Here is an 18,278-nt window from a genome sequence, read left to right as displayed (position 1 = left end):
GGCCTGTGGGTTTAAGCCAGTGATTACACTTGGCCCATGAACAGAAAGATGCGTGTTTTCATATAACATCCATATATCTTCCTCATTATAATTACTGCCAACACCGAAAATGTCAAGACATGGCAGGAAGTATGTCTAAAATGACAGAATACTTTCTCACTTTAACTTTTTCCAGTGAAATGTTGTGATTGAAAACATTCCATATCGGTGTTTTATTCTACTCCAGAAGAAAAAAAAAAAATCTGTGCTGATTCCCTGCTTCTGAATCTAAAGGATCTTTAAATGCACACACTTGAGAAAGTCATGATGGAAGGACCACGGGAACCCTGTCGGTCTCCTCATTTTACTGGGGAAGCAAGAAAGATGTAGTTCCTAGTCAGCCACCTTTCTACCACACCAGTAATTTGCCAAAAGTGTCTGTACTGGGTCATATCAGCCTCAGGAGGTAGAGCAAAGCCAAAGGGAAGGGTTGTCATGCCACGTTCATGGCCTTTGTGCATCTGTAGATCCCCACTGGGAGCTTGCCACCATTTTTATAGGGTCCCACCAGATGCTCACAGCTGGGTGTTGCGCATGTCGGCAGGATAGGAAGCAGGGCCTCTCCACCCCACAGCTCCGGAGGAACAATTCATGAGAAGTCAGTGCAGTTCTGCCTCCCAGCAAGGCCAGGAGAAACTGGCTGTCAGGATGCTGCCAGTAATTAAGGATTTGGCCCCAGAGGGCAGCCACTACCCATGTGCTAGGGACTATGGCATCCAGGTAGAAAAAGTGAGACTCCTCCAGGCGTAAGTGGGACTGGGAGACATTTAGTCAGATTAATGCACGCCATACATGCACACTCGCGCAACTGTGGCTGGCAGTGGAGAAATAAAGTGTGGCTCTGGCCACCTGGGAGTTTGAGTGCCCAAGCCTGTTAACTCCACACTTAAGGAAGGTGGCAGGTAGGGATAAGACCCAAAACTTATGTTCACTCCTGCTTTGGATAATGGAAACCTGCTCATCAGGTATCTTTGGCTAAAGACTTTTCCTGTGTAATTAGCAAACTTCTTAATTATACAGTTGGATTTGAAGCTCCTGTTAACCTTAAAGTGTAAATGAATACAAATTAAATAAAGAGAAAGGATTAGCAGAGAGAGAGCATGGTATAGAGGTTAAGAGTGTAGGCTCTGAGCCCAGGCTGTGGCCTTGGAGGACATATCTCTCTGTGCTTCAGTTTTCTTACCTGTAAAATGAAAAAAATATACTTAATCACAGTTTTGAACTGTGCTGAGCCCCTAAGTGCCCAGTACATTTAGTTTATTGTTATTTGAGTGATGTCATTTTAAGAGTAACAACTCTATTAGTACAAATGGATCAGTAGACACTTTGAAAAGGAAGAATAATTAATAATTCAGAAATTGAATCTCAAAATCTCAGAAACTTGCCTATGTTTCCTATATGGAAGTAAACAAATACTTAAAATTTGAAAATGAAATAAATTCTGTCAACAAACATTTATTGAGTACCCATAAGCATCATGGAGAATGTTGTAGGAATACATAAGACCTTAACTTCCGGGACCTTTAATTCTAGAATACAGCAGGTGTTAGAAAAACAGTATAGAACGGTTAAGCATTTTAGGAAGGCTGCCTGGAGCAATATAAGTATAATTAATATGTAACCTTACCTCCATGCTCTGAGAAAAGATACTGGATGAAGAGTCTGCACACTGAGAGTACATATTGCCTTGAAGTATTTAAGTAAATACAGATTATTATTCAATTCCAAGTGCCCCATATATATTCATAAAACCACAGCATGAAATTAAATATGACTGACATGCTAAACAGAATGTTGATAATCTGCTCAGTAGGTTATGTTCTAGGCCACAGTTTATAACATTAGAGGAAATGTTAAGGGTTTTTTTTTCATGGTATTTCATTGCACTGACCTTAAATAGACCATGAGAATAAACACAGCATTATAGACCTAAGGCCTTAAACAAACGTGAATTTTATCATTAATTTGCAAGCAAATATCACTCTTAATAAAATTTGAGAATATCACCCTGGGCTATTTCTAGTCAATCAAATTGTGGTTATTATCAGATGTAGTTTTATACAAGGTGAGGACATTTTCATGAATGGGGACATTTTTAATATTTGCAAAATTATGGGAAAGAATGGAAGTAACATTGAAATACTATTTCAGATGTTAGTAACGACTTTCAACAGGATTTTATTTTTCTCATCCATTTAGCTCTCTGTGAGATAGGAGAGGGCAGCCCTGCTGTCCCCATTTCTCATATGAGAATCATTTGAGGCTTACGCAGGTGTATGTGGCACAGGGGCATTTCCAAGTGTCTAATTCCTGATGACCAGGACACGGTTTTAAGGATTTTCCCAAGCTCTTCCAGAGTCATCAGTTGGCCAGCATTTTGGATTATCTACATGTTTGGTTCTTTTCTTCTCCTTCTCTGTTTTGCCTTTTTTTTTCTCCCCCTCCACCTCCCCCTCCCCCTCCTCCTCCTCCTCTTCCTCATTTAGCTGCTGTTTTTTCTTTTTTTTTGTTCTTCAGACGCACCTTGGTTGCCTCCTGTATGCTCAGTGCTATTGAACAATACTTTGTCGCAGCTCCCATTAGTATGCATGAGATTGACATATCTGTTTTTCATTCAAAATAATCAGATTTTTCTGCCTCAACTTTATATAGGAGGAAACGGTCTATAAGAAATGAAATGATTTGAAATTATTAGAATTTTAAAGTTACTTTGCTGATTTTAAACTCCTTAAAATAGGAATTATAGCTTGTTCATCTTTTAAGCCCATTCCAATATTTAATGAATGTGTGGCCGAAACTTCTATTGTTGGATAGTGGCTTTTATCTGAATTGGTAAGTGTTTCTGTGGTGAATGTGGTAAATGTTAATGGCTGTAATTGTAAACACGAATGGTTACTATTAAAATCAAGTTCATTGGTGTGGCATAGTCCTACACGGTGTTACATTCATATCCTGTAAATTCCCCACATACGTTAAACTAAGTAGAAGTTGTCTGGGTCTTCAAGGATTTTAAAACAAATTCTTTTTAAAAATGGAAAACCTTCCAATTGCAAATTGAGTTATTACCACATCTCTAAATTCTGGGCTTTCTCTTCTCTTTATCCATTCATTTATCTTCCCTATCTACTCACCCACCCCACCTACCTGCCATCCACCCATAACCCTCCTATCTGCCTGCCAATATCCCCTTCCACCTTCTCATGCCTTCATTTCCGTTATCTATTTTAACAATAATAACCTTGAAAGGAGTGTGAAAGAAAGACAGTTGCTAATAGAGTTAGCACTATTTCTTTGGTTTTAATGAAGATGAGCACAGTATTAATCGATTGACCAAAATCTGGCACTTTTAGGAGTAAGCAGGGCACTATTGATAATCATGCTGGGAAAACAGGCATAAACCAGAGCTGTTCTGGGTACATCAGAGCATATATATGGTCACTTGTTCTAAAAGTCTAAAGTAGGACTCTTACATAGTATTATGGTATGTTTTAATTCTAGGCTATATGTTATGTGAATTCCTTACTTATATTAAAAACAAAGAGTGGACAGACTTTTAAAGATTGCATTTTGTGTGTATTGCTGTAACGTGCATCTGATTTTTTGTGTGGTATCAATTCCTGTGCATTTACTCGTTAGCTGTCCAGTTTGAAATCATCCAGATATTTAATTTCTTCCCCTTTGTTATGTTGATTTGGGGTTGATTGCTCTCCCACTCATCCTGTGGAAATCTGTGAATCACTTGCATTAGGTATAGCATTTCCCAGGGTGCCAAAGGGGCTTGTACAGAGGAGGAACACCCAATATTTGTGCTTCTGCACCCACAATAGAGCTGGGGATGCTGGGCTGGCAGCATTTGCACAAAATAACCACTCTGCATAAGCAGGTGATTGTGCAGGGGCCACGACAGGGAGAGGAAGCAGCACCAAAGAAACTCCTAGTCAGAGGGAGAAGGGACAGCACGAGGATAACAAGCCAGTCAGGCCATCCTGGTGCTTGCTGGCAACTCTTCAGTGGATAAGAAGTGGGAATTACCGACGTATGGAAGGCTTAGCTGCAGCATATGTCATTTATTAACCCATGAAATGACTTTTTCCTCTGAACTTGTGTCTCTGTTTTACATACACTTGCTGTGCGATCTTAGGCAGCTCTCATAACCCTTTTGGTCTCAGTTTCTTCATTATAAAATGAGACTAAGAATAGTACCTACTCATAAAGTCATTAAATTGGTTCATTTATATAAAGCATTGGGACATGGTATTCCAAAAATATTTTAAAAGCTACTCTTTCTGTTAGTATCGTAAGTCACCTTTAGAGGAAAGGCATGTTTTAACCAATGAAGGGTGGGGCAAATGTAGGTTACAGTTGCCAGTACACAAAGCAGAGCTTATTCTTGTATTATTATTTATTAAGGATCCCTTTATTTTCCACACGAATAATTGTAAACCTTCTTTTGCCCCACTCTATATAAATCAATGTTTGATTGTAATTTACCTCATATGGTGTATATCCCTATCGTAATTTTAATTTGCTCTCATCACTTATGATTTTTATACAGCCCGGAAGTCAAAGAAGTTGGGAAAGTTAAAAGGGATTCATGAGGAGCAGTCACAGCAGCAACAGCCCCCGCCACCACCCCCACCGCCCCAGAGCCCTGAGGAAGGGACGACCTACATCGCTCCTGCAAAAGAGCCCTCTGTCAACACGGCGCTGGTCCCTCAGCTCTCCACAATCTCACGCGCACTCACGCCCTCCCCTGGGATGATCCTAGAAACCATTGAGCCCGAAATCGTGTATGCCGGCTACGACGGCTCCAAACCGGACACCGCCGAGGGCCTGCTCTCCACGCTGAACCGCCTCGCGGGCAAGCAGATGATTCAAGTCGTGAAGTGGGCAAAGGTAATTCCAGGTAGGCTTGCCTCTCCTTCCACGGTCTGTGTCCTGAACTGGACAGGGCGGGGCAACCTCTTTCACCACATCCAACTGAGTGATCAGAGTTGGCTTTCTCTTAAATCCTGGGGGCAAATTGTAAAATTATCAGATGAATCGAGTGCGTCACGAAATTCTGGTTAGTGTGCTCACTTCTCTGGAGCAGTTAGAGTTGAAGGTTCTCTTGGTAACAGGTCACACATTTCCCGTGGATGACTGCGATGGCAATGTCATCCCAGAGAAATGGTCGTGAAAGCAGAACAGCCTGTTACTAGCAGCTTGTAACCAAGGCTGATCTAACCAGAGACCAAGTACACCAAGACCTGTCTATTAAGTTGTAGGAGCCCCTAAAAATCTGCCCTTTCAAAAAATAACATCTTACCTCTAGCACCCTTTAAATTGTCCTTGAAATTCCTACTTTAGTCATTTTTTATGCCACAGGATTTTATGAATAAGGTCCCCATTAATTTACAGAAACATCACTTAGAATTGCTACCATAACAGCCCAGTACAGTTACCCAAAGCAGTTTGTTAAAGGACCTGTGGCCAACCAACAGCCATAGGAATGCAGACTGGGGAAAGCTCGGTGACGGATTTTTTGAAGAGGAGCCTAATGTCACTGGGAATACAGGGCCTGGGAAGAGGAACAAAAGAAGGGCTTGAGACCCAGAAAGGAGGCCTGTGGGACAGGGGCACAGGTGTCAAGAGTGCTTATCCAACTTCAGAACTTTGTTGAAGTCCAGGGTTATCCCAGACTCTGGGAAGCAAGGAATAATGCTTGTTCAACCACTGCAAACTCATGAAGAGTAAAAGCTACATAATTGCAGATAACGCAGTAGCTGATGTTATTAAATTACCCTATATGTTAATATTATTAACTGGGAGTAGGATAGAGATGTTTTACAGGTTAATACAGAGACTTTCAGGCTAACCAAGGGTTTTAGACCATCATCCAGCAAAACGCCCTGAATTCCCCAGTCTCATTGGCCCTGGATATTCACCCTCATTGAGAATTCAGAGTGAATTGAAATGAGGCGTTAAACAGGGCCAAGCCCAGGGTGGGTGCTCTGTAAATGACTGTGACATTGATTGGAGTCTTAGAGGAAGGTGGCTGTTGGGAGGCTAACTTAAGAAGCTTCTTCCTGGAATGTACTCAAATGCTAAGTGTATTTCTGTGTTTAATTGTTCTGTTCTTCAGGATTTAAAAACTTGCCTCTTGAGGACCAAATCACCCTCATCCAGTATTCTTGGATGTGTCTATCCTCGTTCGCCTTGAGCTGGAGGTCGTACAAACACACGAACAGCCAATTTCTCTATTTCGCACCAGACCTGGTCTTTAATGAGTGAGTACCTGTTAATTAACCTTCATAAAGCAGACTGCAGCGTTATTTCTTATGTCTTTATGATTTCTAAACAGATGTATGTTTGTGAAGGAATCCACTGCTGCTTGCAATTTTTAAGAGTTAAAAAAAGCTATCATTTGAGAATGTAAAAATTACTCTTTACCAAATCATCGTGCACATGCCTGCATATGTATAAATCAGTATATATAAATCTCACATAATAGTATGTGGGAATTGTCCCAAAAGAAAGATGATCCAGTTGGCTCTAAAAGCTTGACTGGTACAAAGCCACAATTAATAGAAAACAGCCGCTTTTGGTATCTACACTCAGACTGTCTAATTTCTAGGAAGTGTGAGTGTAGAAGCACCTACTTCTGTGCACATTCATGTAGTGGTTCTTCTGTTAAGGCTGCACAGCTGCTTGGGGTGTTTTCATGACAATTATATTTATTCTTCTTTGCAGTCATAAGAGAAGCCACACTGTTAGTTTTATGATGCACTTTCAAAGATTGAAAGAATTGCGGTTGGTTTTCCTTTGGCCATGAATTCCTTCCTGTGTTTTAAGTTTACATGTTAATGCCGTTTGTATTCCACATGAGCACATTTCCTCTGTGTCTCTCCAGCAGTGCTTCTTTGTATTTGTTGGGTCAAGAGATACAGAAAATAAACTGGAACGTTTGAGTGATGAAGTGAACCACAGCCATATTCCAACAGATGGCTCTCCCTGGAGATATGAAAATAGGGGTGTTCAGTGGGGAAGGAAGCAGATGAGAAATAGATTGATGATCAAAGAAACAAAAGCAATGGAAGAGATTAAAAGTGGACACAGAGTGCCAAGATACTGAAATAGTACCAGTACTGATTTACCTGGGAGGACTAGTTCACCCAAATACGGTGACCTGCAGGCAACAGTATCCCAAGATAAATCAGGAACGTCAGTTGTTGGCTCTCAAGGTGACCCTTCTCTTGGCAATTACAAAGAATAATTCTGTTACTGCATAAATTTTCACCAAAAGCATGAAGTGCGGCCAAACAACTGACGTGCACATTTTAATTTACTTGTTGTCCTCAGTAATTAGTTGATATTACTAAATAATAAGCCTGTTTTAAAATATGGCTTATAAGCCAAAGAAAAACATAGTAAGGAGGGTATTTTCTTTAAAAAGAAGTGAGGGCAAGAGGCTGTTGGTGTCATTCAGTGTGTCTCCATTTCTTTTCAACAGGAGATAAAAGTGATCCATTTAATTTCATTTAGCACATAAATTTTTGTCATAAAATATATGTAACAGAAAGAATTGTGAAGGAATTGGAGTATGTATCAGGATTTCATTTAACAGCTGAATATTATTTCCATTTTAATTATTTTAAGTGTACAGTGCAGGGGTGCTAATTGCATTCACATTGCTGTACAGCCCTCCCCACTGTCCGTCTCCAGTTCTTTTTCATCGTCCTTAACAGAAACTCTTATCCCATGGAGCAGTAACTCCACATTCCCCCGACCCCAAAACCCTGATAACCGCTAGTCTGTGAATTTGCCTGTTCTAGGTATTGCATCAGACAATGTGTGTCCTTTTGCTTCTGACTTATTCCACTTAGCACGTATTCAGCGTTCACCCTTATTGGAGTATGTATCAGGATTTCATTTAACGGCTGAATATTATTGCATTGTATGTATATACAGTTGGTCCTCGTTGATAACAGGTTTTGCACTTGTGAATCGGCCTCTGTCTACATTTATTTGTAACCCAGAGTCAACCCTTGAAGCACTCTCGGGGCTGTTTGCAGGCCTGCACAGAGGCAGTGCGTTTCCGCGGCCCAGCCTGTGCGTTTCAGCTGAGACTGTGTCCCGTGTCAGCCCTCATGTTGTAAACAAGTGTCCTTCTCATGGTCTACTTAGTGCCATAGGTTGGCACTGTTGGGCGTTTTGTTGGTGATTTCCCTGTTGAACGTGACTCCCAAGCACGTGCTGAAGTCTAGGGTTCCTGAGGGCAAGAGGCTGTAATGCGCCTTAAGGAGAAAATGCAGGCTCTAGATAAGCTTCTTTCTGTCAGGCATGAGTTAGTGCTGTTGGCCGTGAGTTCAAAGTTAATGAAACAACAGTATGTGTCACTAAGGTGTCTCTAACAGAGATACACATAAAACGGGAGTAGGTATAGGTCAGTTGATGAAAATGTTAGAGCCGGTGGCTCTTGAGAGCCTCATGCTCCCGTAGGAGGAGGAGTTCAGTGCTCGCTAATTCAGTCTTTGCTGCCACCTCCTAGAACATAAGACCTTATTTATTTTCACCAGATAGAGAAACTTACCCACATTTTGTTTACTCTTTCATCTGTTGATGGACATTTGGGTTGTTTTCCCCTCTGGCTACTGTGAATTTTGCTGCTATCCACATCGGTATATAAGTATGTGTTTGAATCCCTGCTGTCATTTCTTCTGGGTATGTACCCATGAGTGGAACTGCTGGGTCACATGGCGATTCTATATTTAACTTTTGAGGAGCCACACAACTGTTTTTCACAGCAGTTGCACCTTTTCCCATTCCTGGCAATGTAATGAGAGTAACAAGAGTTCCAAATTCACCGCATCCCTGCCAGCACTTATTTTCTCTTTTGTTTTGTTTTTAAATAGCTATAGTAGGTGAGAAGTGTTGGGGAGAGTTTAAAATATACTCCATATATAACATGTAGATTTAAAGTGTATAGCATGTTGATTTGATACATTTACATATCCTATATAATAAAAGCCTAATATGCTAAGTGTCCAGTCGACCAGTTGGCCATTCAACCAATCAAAAGTGTAATATGCTAATGATATGCTAAGGCTGCTCAACCGCTCACTATAACGTGCACTGACCATCAGGGGCCAGTCTACCAGTCAATCAGTCACTATGATGTGCACTGACCACCAGGGGGGCAGATGCTCCAACTGGTAGGTTAGCTTGCTGCTGGGGTCCGACTGATCAGGACTGAGTGAAACAGGCCAGACATGCCCTGGAGCCTTCCCACAGTGGTCCCTCCCCGACTGGCCAACCTCCTGTGTCCCTCCCCGGCCCCGATCGTGCACCAGGGGGGTCCATTGGCCTGGCCTGCACCCTTTCACAATCCGGGACCCCTCGGGATGTCGGAGTGCTGGTTTTGTCCCAATACTGCAGGCCAACCTGAGGGACCCCACTGGTGCACAAATTCATGCACCAGGCCTCTAGTTGTAATATGATTGCCATTGTGGCTCTAGCACCTTTATCGTGTCAGATAATCATCATTTCCTTATTTGTGGTGGGAACAAATAAAATCTAGTCTCTTGGCAAGTTTAGTGGTTATAATACCATTGTCTGTATTCACTATACTGTGCATCAGATCTGTAGAACTTACTTGTCTACTAGTTGAAAGTTTGTCCGTTTAAACAGCATCTCTCTTCCCCTACCCCCAACCCCTGACCAGACCACCATTCTACTCTGTTTTTGCAAGTTTGGCTTTTTAGGTTCCACAAACAAGTGATATCTTAGTGTATTTGCTTTATCTGTCTGACATGTCTCTTAGTAGGTATGAAGTGGCATCTCCTTGTGGTTTTGATTTGCATTTCCCTAATGTTGGGAATCTTTCATGTGCTTATTAGCCATTTGTATGGCTTCTTTAGAGAAATGTCATTCAAGTCCTTTGCCCATTTTTTATCAGGTTGCTTGCCTTTTGTTCTTGAGTTGTAGGAGCTCTTTACATATTCTGGATATTAAATGCTTATCAGATACTTGATTTGTAAATTTTTCCCATTCTTTGTGTTGTCTTTTCACTTTCTTGATATAATATCTTTTATTGCACTTTTAAAATTGAAGTTTTTAATTTTAATAAAGTCCATTTTATCTTTTTTTTTTCCTTTGTTGCCTATGTTGTCATCAATTAATTTTTAATTGTGTGCAAACATTCAACTTTACAGGTTCCAAACAAAGTGCAAAATTGTAAGAATCCTTCTTAACAAATGAAACTTAGGGTCAAGCACCTTATATTTGAAGCCTGGGAGAATTAATGTCAATAAAGAGTTTGGAAAATAAGGAATAATAAACCAAAAAAAGAAAAAGGAAAGGTCATATAAGCTCTTTATGCATTTATCTGTTCTAGAAAATAGTAATAGAGATAAAATGGAACCAACAACAAAAATTGCATTCTAATGTTATAAGTAGTTTAAATGTTATGAAATCACATAATATTTGAATGAAAAGTTTGTTTCTTATTCTTAAAACCATTGACCTCAACTTGAACCTAGACTTCTGTAAGCTTTCTCTCAACTAGAAAGAATAGGGTGGAGCTGTGTCTTTTTCAAAGGACTGGGAAGGGGGAAGGCTACTCCCAGGAAACATTTGGGAATGGCATAAAGCCTTTTAGGCAAGTTGAGCTTGATGCGGTAGCTCTATTACAGGGTGCTGTCACAGACCCTGTATTTTTTAGGGAAACTACTAAGTTACAGAGAATGTCCTGCAACTAAAGTCTGAATGTGGATGCATGCTTCATCCTGCATTTATTCAGTGTTCTAAGCAGTGGTTTTAGAATACTGGGGGAAAATATATATAATTCCTGTCTCATGGAACATAACAGTCTAGTAGGGAAAAAGAAATTATTTAAAGGATCCCAGAGTTATTATTTTGATAAGTATCGAAAGGAAAATTGCTTTGAGGGCAAGCAGTTCATGGGAGGTGTTGATCTAGTCAGGAAAGGTTTCCCTGGACTAAATTAGTGTCAATCAGGTGAAGGGGAAGTATAAGAAGAGGAGAGCTGATTTAGGCTGAGGCACCAGCATGTGCAAAGGCCCTGTGGCAGGAAGGGCCTGAATGAAAGACATTGTAATGATGGACATGGAGAGATGTGAACAGGTGTTGAAAGCCAAAAGCACCAGCAGTTGCCAGTGGTTGGATTCTGGTGGGGTTTGGAGGGGAGGAAGAAGTCAATGTCTAGGATGACTTCCAGGTCTGTGCCTTAAGTGCCATGTAGGATTTGGTTGGTGTGACTCCCTGGACTAGGGAACAAGGACAGAGGACCAGGGTTTAGAAGGGAAGAGTAAGGGAGGCCAGATTTGGACATGTGAGGGTTGAATCATCTTTGAAACAGTATCCAAGAGGAAATATTAAAGAGGCAGTTATTTATACAGATCAGAAAGTTAAAGAGAGGTCCAGGCTAAAGGTACAAATTTGAACACATTTTGCAGTAGAGGCTAAAGAAGGAATCCCACATCTCCCTGGGATGAAATGCCATGGTAACCCCAGGGAGATGTGAACTGGAAGTCTGGAAGCGTGCCCACTCATTGCCTGCCAGCACCTTGCACATTTGTCCCTGCTGAATATGCCCTCTGCTTTCCCCTGGCAGTGCCTGCACTGCTGCACCCTTCCACCAAGTGCAGGAAGCGACCTGGGCAGGGGAGTAACGCGTGCTGTTCCACTGAGGGTAGGACCCGCTGCTGTGGTCCTCTCTGCTCTCCACCAACCCTCTACCGTAGAGACCACCTCTCACCTGCAGTGATGGCTTTCTTAGGTGTCTGTATCCCCCACCCACCCTTGTCTAGGTGGCACCTTCTCATTGAAGTCACAGACTCGGTCTCATCGTTTTTCATTTCCAGCACCTACACTGTGTCCAAGGCACAGTAGGTAAGCTGTAAATATTTGCAGAGTAAATGAATTATTGAACAAATGAACCAAACAGTCTGTTAATCAGTCTAGAAGGGGATTTCTAAGTTATCCTTTCTCATGATGAGGATGAAGTTTACAATAAAGAATTGTGACATGGGGTGCCATGAACGGAGGCACTGCTGTGTTTAAAACAGTGGACAGAACTTCAAAAGGCAGTAATTCTGCAACCTCCCCCTCCAGCTGTGCACCAGCAATGTTGGACCTGGAGGAAAGGCAGGGAGTAGGGAATAATTAAGGAAAACGTTCTTTCTAACTTTTTATTAAACATTGGGGTGAAGATATGAGTTAGTCCTTTAAATCAGCATAGAACTTTTCTTATAAACTCAAAACTTTTCAAATATATATTAAATGATTAATTATTCCATTTTTACCTTAAAACAGCTTATCATATATTGCACCAGATCGCTGCAAGTGTTCACCTTTCTTACCAATTCAATACACATATTAAAACTCCCATTTAAGCCTGTAATGAAATTTCTTTAGAATGTTTTTTATTAACTTCTGAAATGAAGGTTTGGTTTGCACTCTCTTTGGAGACTCAGCCAGTACTTCAGAATTAAAGTGTGGTTAAGAGCAGATTTGTATTGTCTCAAGTTGTAGCCCAATGAGAAATGTGTTTTGGGTGACCTTTTAGTGCTCCGTGGCTCTGAACCTTTCCTTGTTCTGCCTCACAGGTTGTTGGTAAAGTAGAGAAGGTGTAAGTCTTGGTGTCCCTTTCGTCCCTCCCTGCCAGCGCTCTGACGTGGCTGCAGGCGGGGAGGGGGAGTCAGCCCGCACCATCCTCGGGACCAAGTGCTGACTCTGCGATGGTGGCACCGTAGAAAAGCCACGTGAGACACAGTCGGTCGTCTCAGATCATGTTTCCTGGAGTGCGGTCCCTCCCTGTTGGGTGCCCAGCACAGGCTCACTGTGCTGTCGGAGCCCAGTCATCCTCAGAGCTCCTCTGCACCCAGCTCTGCCCGCAGGACGGTGCCCTGAAGGCCCCTCTGTGTCTAGGGTCCCCCATTTCCTGGTGGCCTGGCTCTTAGGCAGGCTGCATGTTCCATGGCTGTGTCGCATGGTTCAGGGGGGATCTGAGCGTCCTCGTGGGGGGCTAAGCGTGGTTGGAGGTCCAGTGTGGCATGCTGTGCACTCCGTCCCGAGGCTGGGCATTGGTGTTCCTGAGCCAGAGGGGCGACTTCTGTGCCTGGACTCTTCCTCCAGCAGAGCCAGAGCCAGGGCCAGGGCCAGAGTCAGGGCCAGAATCAGGCCAGTGACAGGTGAGGGACAGTAGTTCTGATGAGAGGGACGAGGACGAGGGATAGAGCCTGGGCCAGCTTCCCCTTCACTACCCCAGCCTCTCTTTCCCTCCTCTATTCCCTTTCTGCTTCGTTCCAGTAGGATTTCTTACTTCCCATCGGCTCCCTGGGACCCTGCTCTGTGTTGTTTCTAGTCTCTGGCCTACTCCCTTTCCCTTCCCCTCTGTCACTTGCTCCCTCCTCCTTCCTCCCTCTTCCCTCTCTGTCACACACACACCTCTTCTCCCATCACTGAGATGCCCCTTGTTGGATTTTTTTTTTTTTACTTCTGGTTTACTACGAGGGGATAAACTTTAAAAGAAAACAAGTCCCTCTGCACCTTATCTCTGCCTTGGACCCAATGAAAGCCCAGGCCCTGTACCAGCAGCTGGGGGGCCCGGGTCTGCAGCAGAAAGTGTGAGCATTGTGCTTGTTGGGCGGGGGAGCAGCTCCCCTAAGGGCACCTGTGTAGACGACCCACCGACCCACTCCCACTGCTGCCTGCTGCTTTGCCTGGCCAAGCAGATGGTGGAGTTTGAGAGTCCTGCATAAACAGAAGCAGTGTCACCTGTAGGAAATGGCCCATTCTTACCTGCAAAGGGCAGAAGCATTGCAGAGTGGAATTCTCTTACACAGAGGTGGGGTGCAGAGGACACCTGTCACCTGAAGGAGGCCACGGGGGGCCCTGGGGAAGGTGCAGTGTGGCCTGAGGAGATCTCATAAGCTGCAAACTAGGAACAATCATCTGCTCAGTGTGCATGGGGGCAGAGGAGAGGTAGGTACAGTCCCCCCAAAACAAGAGCTATTTTCTTTCCTTTTTCTTTTTAAAAAATTTCAATTATAGTTGACATTCAATATTATATTAGTTTCAGGTGTACAGCATAGTGGTTAGACATTTACATCGCATACGAAGTGATTTCCCCAATAAGTCTAGTACCCACCGGACACCACACACAGTTATTACAGCATTATTACTGCTTATAGTCCCTATGCCATTTACATCCCCATGACTATTTTGTAACCCCCTTTTTCCCCCCCAATAGTATTTTATTCTTCAATGAACCTAGCGTAACGGTAAGAAGTAGAGTTGTAGTAAGAAGATACTTCCAGACATTTCCAGCAGAGGAATTGAGAGCAGGGACATTCTCAATGAATTGGGCACACTTCAAGGAAAGGTCCGGAAATGAGCGTGCCAGGGACAGGGACTGTCCGTACCTGGGGAAGATAACCCTGAGGAGAGTGGGGTTTGTTTAACACCAGAACCACAGGCAGACTTCCTAACTCATTTCCTGACCCACTTTCTTTTTTGCCAACCCCTGCCTCTCATGCAGGGCCACTTGGGGGAGATGGGGACACATGTTATTCATTCAGTTGTTCATTCAACTAACTTCAGTCTACTAAGCACTGATCCAGGCACTGGGAATACCACAGTGACCGCACCGTGGAGCTCACACCCCAGGGAGGGTGGGTGCCCGGGACAGTGGGAAAGTGGAGGCAGCTTTGTGAAAAAATGCACGGCTGTGTCCCCAAGGCCCACGGCTTTAGGCAGCATGCCTTCGTCCCTGTGGTGGCTGTATATACCTGCAAGAAAGTGGCATTTCCCCTGGTGAGGTGGGGTGTGGATGTATTCTCTCAGAGGGCGAGCGAGGTATATAGCCACACCAACTACTGGTGCTCTAAAGCAGAGGTCCTCAAACTTTTTAAACGGGGGGCCAGTTCACTGTCCCTCAGACATTCCACACATGCGCACTGCGGGCCCGGGACGAGTCGGCTGCTAAGCAGGACAGGCAGCAGCGGCAAAAACACCCGGCGGGCCGGATAAATGTTTTCGGCGGGCCGCATGTGGCCTGCGGGCCGTAGTTTGAGGACCCCTGCTCTAAAGCATCCAAGCTCATTCTTAACTCAGCCCTGACATTTGGTGTTTTCTCTGTGCAGGAGGATGACTTTTCTCACCATCTTGTCTCAGCCCCAGATATTCCGTATCCATCAGCTTTTGCCTGACCACCAGACCTGAGCAGACCCCTCTGCCCGGTTCCTCCCCGTGGCATCAGGGCTTATTTCCTTTGTAGTAGGTCTCCTGCCCCCGTAATGTCCACGGGGGGCAGGGGCAGGACCTGGCCTGTCTGGCTCACCTTTGCATCACCAACATCTAGGATACTGTCTGGCATTAGTAAGTGCTTGACGAACTGATTAATTTCAAAATGCTGTTTTCAACATTGCTTCCTGCTGCATAAACTCTGTGCTGGACAAATGAGCATTTCTCTTCCCTTGTCCTGTCCTCCCCCACTGTGTATTCTCTCCTCACACTTCCTTTGCCTCTCAAAGGGTGCTGCTTCTCCATTCAAAGTCAGGAGGGACTTTTCCTCCCAGACTCTTTTTTTTTTTTTAATATCAGTTGTTTGGTGCTTTATGTGTTTTATGTACATTTCACTCCAGATAGACCATAAACTCTGAGAGCACAGAAAGTATGCATTTAAATTTTTCAGAATAGCCAGCAAAAGGCTTTCTACGTCACTGGCACTCAGAGACGACTTCCGGCTTGTTAACGAGGACTTTTCCCAGCGTGAGGGTCAGAAGCAGAGTCCCTGCGGTGGGTTTACCCTACAATGTTTTTAGGGCTTAGCATGTGAACTTAATGAAAAGGATTCATTCTTTGTGGAGTTGTTTTCAAGTTTCACTTCAGGAAGGCTGCTGTATGGTAATGTCTTGCATTGTAGTGTACCTGAGAAATACCCTAAGTCGTTAATGAAGCTGGTTAGTTGCCAGTAGAGTATGAAATTAAATCAAAGCAAATTGGAAGGAGCAATCTAAACCATATATAACTATATTGGAATCACAAGGGAGCTATTTTTCATTTTGAATAAAAGTCAAAACCAGTTTAAGATCATATGTTATCTTTAAAGGCTTAGGGTAGCTAATATTAGCATATTTTTAATTTCAGTTAGCATGCTCAAGAACTTTGGTCTCCAGCTAAAATACTCTTCTCTTCCATACAAGATAAAAACCACAGGAGTGAATTTCTTTATTGAAAAATTGATAGAGAACATTTAATTTTGGTGCAGTGGTTGTGTTGCCAAAGTGGGCAGGTGGGGAATGGATTGATGGATTAATTACAGGACCAAGGAGGCCCCAGTTTCCCCCATTGACACTTGTCACAAGACAGGATGGTGGCGTGGATGGTGCCCTCCGTATTGAAGCAGGAGAACACGCTCGCATGTGTCTTGATGTGTAAAGTGTGTTCTGAAGCGGTGTCTTTAGACACTTCTAGAACCAGAACTGAGCCACATGATTATCCATTTCCATTGTATCACAGCAGAACGATGATTTGGGTTTTATATCCCTCACTTCCAACCATGAACCCTAAGCTACTTTAATAGGATTGTGTGTTTGGAGGGCCCTGAAGAGGTCATTTAATTTCGGGGGGTTCTGGGATTGATACTTTTCTGAAAGCAACAGTGGATAAGGGCAAGAAACAAACTAAAAGAATGTCATATTGGGAGACCCTCGGCTTCCTTTTTTACAAGCTCACTCTATGTCTGGTTCCTTCGCGCTGCAGTTGGAGTGTTGCCCCAGCCAATGTACAAATTTACATTATGGCCCACATCTATGCCCCTCCTCCTTCAAATCGACAGTGCCTCAGTAGAATCCACGGAATTGGTGGTTTATAAACTCCCAATTCCCTTTTGGTGCAGGGATACCCCTCTCTGTCTTAATTAACTCGGGCCACTGTAACAAAACACCACAGGTGAGGGGCCTGCACGGGCGGTTCTGGCGACCAGCGCCTCCTCGGTGTTCTCAGGGGCAGAAAGGAAAGGCTGTGGTGTCTCTGCTTCTCCTAAGACACTAATCCCATCATGGGCTCCACCCCCACCGAGCGACCTCCCAGAAACCTCACCTCCTGATGTCATCACAGTGAGAGTGGGGGTTTCAGCATATCGATTTGGGGGGATGCACACATTCAGTTCATACTGTTCTCCATTTACATGATCCTAGCGTTAAAGACTAGTTGATAGTCAAGTGGTTTAGAAGAGGGGTTGAGTGATGCGAGCTGATGCTGAAAGCTTGTGAAAGCTGTGCTCTGTGCTGTCTCCACTACGTTATCCTATTTACTCCTCCCAGCTTTGTGAGGCAGGAATTTATTATTCCTCTTTTAAATATGAGGAGGCAGTGGCTCCAAGCTTTGAACCCAGATGTCTCTCAGTCTAAAACTCAGAATTTTTCAACAGCATCAAGGCTCGTACATTGACTGTGGGACTTGGTTTTCAGTTAGACACAAGGGGACCTTTGGAGCCAATGGTGAGTTTCATTAAGTTGGAACCTTCACTAACCAGTCCCGCATCATCTTTCATGCATAAGAGTTATTCTTTAAAATGGGTGATAGTGTGTCCAGTGTGTAAAGAACACAATTGGAAGTAAAACGTTGTTAGAAAAATGGAAACTTTGGTTCAAAGTTTGAATTATTTCTCTAGATCTGTTTTCCTTCCTTCCCTGTATGACGATATTTAAGAGCTTAATTGTTGAAGACCTAGGGCTCAGTTCCTAACTTTGCTGCTTACGAGCTTGATGTTGTCAAGTGAGTGAGTTAGAGTCACTAAGCCTTCATTTTCCTTGTTTAGAAAAAGGACTAGATCAGCGGTTCGTACACGTGTTTTCTCAGGACCTCTTTGTGCTCTTAAAATCATTGAGGACCCCGGAGAGTTTTTGTTTATATGTAATACTATTGGTATTTATCCATATCAGAAATTAAAACAGAATTTTTAAAATATTGATTACTTGATTCATTTTAAAATAACAGTAATCATCTCTTTCTTGTAGAGTGAGGCGATATCATCAGACATTGCATTTATTGATTGAAAGTGTTACATCCCATTGTTTTAACATTGAGGTTAAGTGTAAAGGCTTTTATACACTTTTCCAAGAGGAAGAAAAGTGACAACCCAAAGTTTCTCTTGTACTTCAATATGACCTTTTATTCCCTTTCTCCCTCCCTCTCTTCTCTCCCTCTCTTCTCTCCCCTCTCTCTCCCCT

At 43.2% G+C, this 18,278-nt stretch overlaps 1 protein-coding gene across 3 annotated transcripts in view; it reads left to right on the top strand.

Annotated features, from left to right (window-relative positions):
• Window positions 1-18,278, top strand: part of NR3C2 (nuclear receptor subfamily 3, group C, member 2) — a 294,691-nt gene that overhangs the window by 238,337 nt on the left and 38,076 nt on the right. For 2 of the 3 annotated variants that reach the window (XM_014543864.1, XM_005871406.2), the window contains exons 5-6: window positions 4,595-4,945; window positions 6,164-6,308. In XM_014543864.1, coding sequence (XP_014399350.1) covers window positions 4,595-4,945; window positions 6,164-6,308 — 496 coding nt within the window. Of the gene's footprint in view, window positions 1-4,594; window positions 4,946-6,163; window positions 6,313-8,321; window positions 8,333-18,278 lie in introns of those variants that run through there. The other variant, XM_014543865.1, reaches the window with a different exon arrangement.

The sequence above is a fragment of the Myotis brandtii genome, unplaced genomic scaffold (assembly GCF_000412655.1).
Source record: "Myotis brandtii unplaced genomic scaffold, ASM41265v1 scaffold34, whole genome shotgun sequence".
NCBI lineage: Eukaryota > Metazoa > Chordata > Mammalia > Chiroptera > Vespertilionidae > Myotis > Myotis brandtii.
Note: the sequence above shows the minus strand (reverse complement) of the source record. Positions and strands in the feature narration are given on the sequence as shown.